The sequence below is a fragment of the Phalaenopsis equestris genome, unplaced genomic scaffold (assembly GCF_001263595.1).
Source record: "Phalaenopsis equestris unplaced genomic scaffold, ASM126359v1 Scaffold000186, whole genome shotgun sequence".
Classification (NCBI taxonomy): Eukaryota; Viridiplantae; Streptophyta; class Magnoliopsida; order Asparagales; family Orchidaceae; genus Phalaenopsis; species Phalaenopsis equestris.
In genome coordinates this window covers 168147-176791 of record NW_018164628.1, presented here as the reverse complement: position 1 = coordinate 176791, position 8645 = coordinate 168147, and the positions used below count along the sequence as shown (strand labels likewise).

Below are 8645 nucleotides of genomic sequence, written 5' to 3'. Positions count from 1 at the left end.
ATTTGCCCATTGGCTAAGCAAACTCGTTTACCTTTTCAAACAAGTTCCATTAGCTCAAAAACACCTTTTGAATTAATTCATGTTGACATTAGGGGAGGATACCAAGTTCCTTCAATCATAGGAGCGCGATATTTTCTCACAATTGCTGATGATTATACTCGATGCACATGAACTTATTTGATGAACCATAAATCAGATACACACTCATACATCATCAAGTTCATAAATCTCGTTGAAACACAATTCAATCTAAAAGTCAAAATCATTCGAAGTGATAATGGTCCTGAATTCATATTGAGGAATTTTTATCTCGACAAAGGCATCATTCACCAATCAAGTTGTGTCTCCACTCCACAACAAAATGGTGTAGCCGAAAGAAAACATCGTCACTTACTCAACATAGCCCGAGCCTTATTGTTTCAAGCTAATTTACCCAAAAAATTTTGGGGAGATGCAATTTTGGGAGATGCAATCCTAACTGCCACTTACCTAATCAACCGAACACCAACACCCCTTCTCCAAGGAAAGACTCCTTTTGAAATGCTTTTCCAAACAAAACCAACATATGATCATTTGCGTGTGTTTGGGTGTCTTTGTTTTGCCTCAACACATCATCAACGACCAAACAAGTTTGATCCCAGAGCCATTCGATGTCTTTTCTTAGGATATCCATATGCACAAAAGGGTTATAGAGTCTATGACCTTTCAACTGGGAAGATTTTTGTATCACGAGATGTTCGTTTCCATGAAAACACTTTTCCTTCCCCTTCTTTCGCTACAGATAAAGGCTCCATTCCGCACTTCACTACCCACACCGACATGCCTTCATTCGATGAATTACCTCAAGAAAATATTTCATCTTCTCAAGACAACGAAATCCCCTCTGAAGAGACTACCCCACCTTCAAATTTATCCTCAGAACAACCTGCAACTCTAGACCAACAAATACCATCACCAAGATCAATAAGAACAACAAAAATGCCTAGCTATTTGCGTGAGTATCATGTTGGTATTTCTCTTCCCTCAAGACACCCCCCAACATCGAACTCCGTGTTGGCCAAAACCACAGGTACCCTCTACCCATTAACCAGCGTCTTGTCATATGCTAGATTATCACCAAAACATGGTGCTTTTACCACCGCCCTTTCAATTGAAAAAAAAACGCCTAGCTATTTGCGTGAATATCATGTTGGTATTTCTCTTCCCTTAAGACACCCCCAACATTGAACTCCGTGTTGGTCAAAACCACAGGTACCTTCTACCCATTAACTGACGTCTTGTCATATGCTAGATTATCACCTAAACATCGTGTTTTTACCACCGCCCTTTCAATTGAAAAGGAGCCAAGCACCTTTGTAGAAGCCGCTCGTAATCCAAAGTGGCAGGTTGCTATGCGAGAAGAACTTGATGCACTCAACGTCAATAACACATGGTCCCTTGTACCATTATCGCCTGGAAAGAGGCCAATTGGATGCAAATGGGTATACAAAATCAAACTTCGTGCAGATGAGACAGTTAAACGCTACAAGGCAAGATTAGTGGCAAAAGGGTATAATCAAGTTGAAAGGCTAGATTACCAGGAAACCTTTGCCCATTTAGAAAAAACTTGTAACTGTTCGTCTACTTCTTGCGTTAACTTCAACCAAACAATGACATCTTCACCAACTACATGTCAACAATGCTTTCTTGCATGGAGATCTCGATGAAGACGTATATATGTCACTACCTCCTGACCTAGGATGAAAGGGGGAGACTCGAGTTTGTAAACTCCACAAATCATTATATGGTCTCAAACAAGCTTCACGACAATGGTTCATTAAGCTTTCCACCGCTCTAAAGCAAGCCAATTTTATGCAATCAAAGGCAGACTATTCTTTGTTCGTCCGATCAATTCATCGTAAATTCATCGCTCTTCTTATATATGTAGATGATGTCATCATTGCAGGGAACGACTTACAAGAAATCAAACATGTCAAAATATCATTGAAAAACCAATTCAAATTAAAGGACTTTGGACAATTGAAATATTTCCTTGGTATTGAGGTTGCGCAATCCCAGAAGGGTATTGCACTTTCACAGCGAAAGTATGCTCTTGAAATACTCGAGGATGTTGGGTACCTCGGTGCAAACCCAGCCACTTTTCCTATGAAACAAAACTTATCTCTTAGCAAATCAGAGGGAGAATATGTCAGTGATGCATCATCATACCGAAAACTAGTTGGGAGATTAATCTACTTGACTATCACGCGTAATGACTTGACATATGCAGTTCATGTCTTAAGTCAATTTATGGACAAACCACGAGTGCCACACTTAGAAGCAACCCATCACATTCTAAGTTACATAAAACAAACACCAGGATAAAGAATTTTCCTCTCGGCAGAAAGCTCAACCCAACTAAATGTTTTTTGTGATGCAGATTGGGCTAGGTGTCGTGACACTCGAAGATCAGTTACTGAGTATTGTATCTTCCTTGGGAGTTCATTAATTTCTTGAAAAACCAAGAAACAGACCACAGTATCACGCTCTAGTGCAAAAGCTGAATATCAGTCCATGGCCACTATCTGCTGCGAGATTATTTGGCTAAGAACAATTTTGCAAGATTTGGGGATCATGCATTCACATCCTACCAATTTATTTTATGATAACCAAACAACACTTCACATCGCCTCGAACCCGATATACCATGAGCGAACAAAGCATATTGAGATTGATTGTCATCTCATACGTGAGAAAGTTCAAAAAAGAATAATAAAGTTGACTCATGTGTCTATTTTAGAACAGTCAACGGACGTTTTCACAAAACCACTAAACTCTTCTCAGTTCTCGATACTACTCAACAAGTTAAAAATTGTTAACATACATTCCAAACTTGAGGGGGAGTGTTAGGAGTTATGATAAGAAATAATTTATTCTTATAAATAAATTATTTCCTTAGAATTAGAGTTATGATAGGAAATAATTTATTCTTGTAAATAAATTATTTCCTTAGAATTAATGATATATTTATTTTCCTATTTTACGTTATTTCCTATATCTCCTAATAATTAATACGAATTAATTATTAGAGATATTAAGTGTTATACCATTCCTTTCATATCATTTACCTTTTATTATTTTTCCTTTTACAAGATTATTGTAAGGGTTATTTATAATCCCATTCATATTAATGAAAAGGTGTGTATTCCACCACATTATTCTGAGTTTTAACAATTTCGAGAGAGCATTTATTAGTATGTCTGCTGGTTGATTTTTTGATTGATTATATTACAATTTTACTGTGATTCAGTTGAATATGATCCCCTAAAAAATGGTGATCAATCTCTCTGTGTTTGGTTCTCGCTTGAAAATATCGAATTTTTAGCCAAGGGAATTGCATAGATGTTGTCACAGTATAAAGGTGTTGGTTGAGTAACCTGAATGCCAAATTCCTTTGTTGGCATCACTTTTTGTTGTCACGTGCGTTGGATGTCCACTTGAATGACTAGAGAGTATATTTCATGCATACCTAGCATCCCAGAGCTCAAGACATCCATTTTTTAGACTCTTCGGTGAGTGTTGAGTGGCACGCTGCTAGATTTGTTCTGGTAGGCTTTGACTTTTGTTTAGACGAAGGCCGATCGACATTTGTTTATTGGACGACTTTAATCGAAAGGTAGATTTTCTATGGGCGATTCAGTTGACCGATGTATGTTTCTTGGCTACTGGACTTTGGTTTTCGCTTAGGCGAATGTTGGTCAACATTTTTCCTGTCAGACTCCTTCGATCACACCAAAATACCACATTCATCATGTCGCAGGCAAATCAAACGCTCGATCGTCAACAAATTTGTCTAGATAATCTCAGATGACAAAACTGACAGCGCGAGCGCATTCAAAAGATCAATTTTGTCTAGACTGGTGTTCAGTGCACAAGCAAAAAATACGAAAATCGATGCTTGTAACTTACAAATTTAAAAATAATAATAAAAATATTTAACTATTTTTTTCAATCTTAGTTTATTTATATAATAAGTTTGTTCATTCTTACAATATAAGCTAGTTCCACCCCTGTTAGCAATGGTGGGCATCAATGCTAGCTTAAACGATGAGCGACAAACTTGTTGGCATCATTGAAGCATCATTGGTCCCTAAAATAAGAGACAACCATTGTTAGTTTCAACAAGAATCTGAGTTACTATTAACATTTTATAATAATCTTATTGGCAAAAAAAGTGTGGATGTTATTGTTGACATCAGACGATAATTTTGTTGGCATTAGCGAGCATGCATGAATAATATTGTCAATGATTCATATTAACCTTGGTGGCAATGATGGATGTACCTGTTGTTGGCATTGGCGAGTGTCGATGTTGGTGTCCACTGTATGCATCTACGCTAATAACAATGGTGGATGGGAGATGATACCCAAGCCATGACACCATGGTTCATTCAATTATATTAGGGCTCTCCCATGCTAAATGACCATGTCTAGAAGAAGCGTCATTTTATAATTTCTTGGAGTGTCATTTTAATCTTCATTGCACTACTTTTATTAATCTTCTTGATTATATATAACTATGGAGACATTTAAGTATCTCATTGACATCAAATTGAGTGATATAACTCATTGTGACGCTCAAATAGAATAAAATCATGCAAGATTTAGCAATTATTTGGTTCCCTGAATCATATCATGAAATGATTTTGTTGGAGATGTATCAAGTCAGCAGAATATAAAAGTTTTTTTTTTTTTTTTTTAATTTTTGTTTGGGTCAAAATTATGAATTAGACTACCATTATTTTGGGGTTACTATTAAAATAATAGTTTTTTATTCAAGCCTTATAAAAGACCGGCGTCTTGATGAAACTTCCACATAATTATCTCGTGATGTTTGCAATATTAATTCCCCATGTTTGGAATAAAAATAAAAAATACTTTTTTATGGTCATCAACAACTTTTATTGCTTACGTTTAAACAGTAGCGTCACTCCTTTTATAAACAACATTACCTCTACATTACGGCATTTACATATATACCAACCAATTCCTATCTATTTACATATCTAACATTTAAACTTTACTTTTTTTACCTTTTATATTTCTACTAACTAAATCTTTCATATAACGTAAAAAATTGTTATTATGTTCTATATATATATATATATATATATATATATATTCCAATAGAGTTTGAATTCTCATTTCTCCTATGTTTCGCAAATATATTGAGTGTATTTAGGATGTACTCTGCTTAGTTAACATGGTAAGTAGTAAATCTTCCTTCTAAATTTTATTGTATAGCTCATAAGATCATGGTTGACTTCACAAAAATTTGATAAGGAATTATTTGGCCATCAAAGTCTTGGTCAATGCAATGACCCCCATCGGCCCACCCACTATAGGCGCGTTATTTGGTGGCAGGATTTGAGCATGATTTATGGTAAATAATTTCAAAATAAATATAAATGATTCCACTATTATTAATATATGGATTTTAAAAATATTTTGATGTGAAATTTAAAGTAAAATTAATCCTTGAATGTCATTAAGTTTAAAACAAAAGTTCGATTGAGTCAAAATTGAGCTTGAGTCACTCTTAGCTTGAGCTTGATTGGTTAATTGAGCTCAAGTTCACGTTCAACTCTATGATTTCAAGTTGGCTCACGAGTTGGTTCATTTAATGTGAATGATTGAAGACAATTTTGATTCAGGCCGCCATTATCATAAAATGATTAAAAGTAGAAATTAAAGAAGTACTAATAAATACTAATTGAGATAAAAAAAATAAATCGTTTTGAATAGTTTAAAAATGTTATCCTCAAATCATTGAATTACAATTTATCTTAAGCTTAATTTTAACTGACAATTTGAGCATGGCAGCTCACGAGCTAGTATGTCGGGTCAAGGAAAAATTATTCCATACGGATCGGACACCGCACGCCGGTGTCCGATCCGGACCTTACATCACCTGATCTACGGACCGGATGTATTTCGGTGGGCCCCACCTAATTTTTAAAAAAAAAAAAGGATCGGACACCGCATGCAGAGATGCATGCAGTGTCCGCACGCAATAATTTCTCCGGGTCAGGGGTGGCACACAAATTGCTTGTTTTTTTATGAGATATGAAAGATTTGGGTGGTATAAATGTAAAAAAGTAAAGTTTAGATGATAGATATTTCAATTCATATGAATTGGGCGGTATGTGTGTAAATACCCCGTTTCAAAATTGTATGCATAATCTGTCTAGGCTTTCACATAAACGGTCTAGAACTCAGCGTCACTCCTATAAACTACACCACTTTTGCGTTAGGGCATTTACATACATACCACCCACTTCCTATGTATTTGCATATGTAACATCTAAACTACTTTTTCAATTTGCGGCACCCATATCTTTCGTCTCACATAAAAAATACCACTTTTTTAACTTTTAAAAGTATGAAATACACCTTTTATGTAAAAGCAAGGTGGCATCAATATATAAAAATTAAAATTTAGGTATTAGATATGTAAATACTGACTTAGGAATTATGTGAAATGTATGCAAATCTTCATTATTAATTGCATGAACCAAATAAATCAGAACTTTCATAACGCCTTCAGTTCCTGATCTGAAAAGAACTAAATGAAAAACTCACAGATATATCAAACGAAGAAGAATATGGCCGAACTGAATCTTAAAACTGAATCGAGGTAACAAAAGTGTCGCCAAAATTCCAGTTTGAAGGGGCGACATTACTGAAAGTTTTGAGTTTTCCATCATCAGTCTGAACTCTGAAGGAGAGGCTCTGGCCATTAAGATAAGAATTGCTCTGCCAGTTCATACCCCAGTTTCTGCTCATTATCATCCAATCTGTCTTGGAGCCTTTGATCCACACGCTGCTAACCCTACCGCTCCCTCCCACGTTGCTTATCAGAACCAGTTCGAAGTAATCCTTTCCATTAATGGTGAATCTCACACCTCCGCTCCTTCTGCACCGAACCCTGCTGTCATAAAGCTCATTTGAGTGCTGTGTCCAAATTTAAAAGTTGTGTTCTTTGTAAGTAAAAAATGCAACTTTTAAGTCTGGGATTTGGTAAATTTTAGTTTTTCACAATTCCTTCACTGTTTTGCTTAGAAATCTCGGATTTACAGCATATAATGAATCCATTACCAAAAAAAAAGAAAAGTTTTTGGGAAGACTGCAATCTACAACCTCCGTTTTGAATCAGAGAGTAACATTCTGCCTACATACCACCCAAATCCTATATATTTACATCTCTAACACCTATATTTTATTTTTTACATTTATATCACCCAAATCTTTCATAATATATAAAATATGCCACCATTTTAAATTCTAAAAAATGAAATACAGATTTTCATGCATAGGTAAAACGTCAAGTATGTAAAAATTGGAGTTTTGACTGTTAGATATGTGAAAACATAAAATTAAAAATGGTATATATGTAAATATTCCAGTTTCCTGTAATTACGACCTTCTGTATAAAACAGGGACGATCCCAGCTTTATAGATGGCGATGGTCTCCCAAGCAGGCTGAGACATATCAAAGTGCTGTCTCGGAGGATTGCACCATCCGCCATTATCGCTGGGTAGATTGGTATTCGGAGGGCAAAAATTGGTGGCTGTTACAGTGATAAAAGTGCCTCGTTTACACCACTGAGGAGACTTCTTGGCGTCGCACACAATCTGAAAGCATTCTCCACAAGAGGCTCCATCGTTGAAGAGCGCAGTGCTCAGCGCTGAGTTCTTAATTCCATATCCATCTTTGTACAGGTCTCCATAGCCGCAAGCTCCTCCTACAGTAGTTGCAGAACAGAACGATGCTCAATTCTAATGTATTTTCATATAGCTAAAGGCACCTTATTTATATATGAAAAGGTGTGTTCCACATCTCAAAAGTCAATAAGATGATATGTTTGATATGATATGAAAGATTTAGATGATATAAACTAAATATAATAGCTATAATATTGATTACCCATTGTGCCGGAGGCATCGCTTCCGCCGTAGAAGGTGGCGGTGGCAGGCATCCAGCTGCCGGCGAAGGCTGAGATTACTGAGCAGAGAAATGTTAGAAGAGGCAGCAGAGCACCTCCATTTTTACAACCATTCGTCTTCATTCTTCCAACTCTCTCAAAAACACTAGAAATAAAATTGGCTGATTGTTTCTAGTTTTTACCTATAAATAGAAGCCTATATTTTGGCTCAAATCTTATAAAAAAATGTAAATTTCTGTTAATGATTTTTTTTTTAGCATAACAAATCTTAACGCATTCTTATAACAATCATTATTATTATTATTTGCAAATATATTTAACATGTTGATAATAAACGTACAAGGCTGATCACAATTATACTAATATTTATTTATTATGATTTTTTTTGGTTAAGTACAAACTAAGATAAGTAAATGATTGTTTAATGACTTGTTGACTTAATTAGACAGTTAATTTTTCATGCAAGCTGCATTCGTCTTTCACATGTTGATTAAAATAAATAAAAAAACTATATATAGCTATTTTGCTAAATGAATTAAGAAAACATGTTCAATAAACTTAAAAAATTGATTCATTTAATTATTTAAAACTTTTGTTATAAATCTTCCAAAAAATAACCAAAAACAATTTATTAAAACAAATATTAATTCCTTGCGGCGC

At 35.2% G+C, this 8645-nt stretch overlaps 1 protein-coding gene across 1 annotated transcript; it reads right to left on the bottom strand.

Moving 5' to 3' along the window:
* Positions 1-6653: 6653 nt before the first annotated feature.
* Positions 6654-8108, bottom strand: LOC110022353 (expansin-A8-like). Its single transcript, XM_020721237.1, has 3 exons — positions 7967-8108; positions 7463-7784; positions 6654-6967 (listed from the first exon to the last, which is right to left on the bottom strand). Exons 1-3 carry the CDS (start codon positions 8106-8108, stop codon positions 6661-6663), a joined length of 771 nt encoding a protein of 256 aa, XP_020576896.1. The 3' UTR covers positions 6654-6660.
* Between the last annotated feature and the right edge of the window lie 537 nt (positions 8109-8645).

Coding starts and splice junctions, on each gene's coding strand:
- LOC110022353 (XM_020721237.1), bottom strand. CDS start 8,108: ATGAAGACGAATGGTTGTAAAAATGGAGGTGCTCTGCTGCCTCTTCTA. Junction 7,785..7,966: donor CGATGCCTCCGGCACAATGG/GTAATCAATATT, acceptor CAACTACTGTAG/GAGGAGCTTGCGGCTATGGA. Junction 6,968..7,462: donor GTCCCTGTTTTATACAGAAG/GTCGTAATTACA, acceptor TTATGACAGCAG/GGTTCGGTGCAGAAGGAGCG.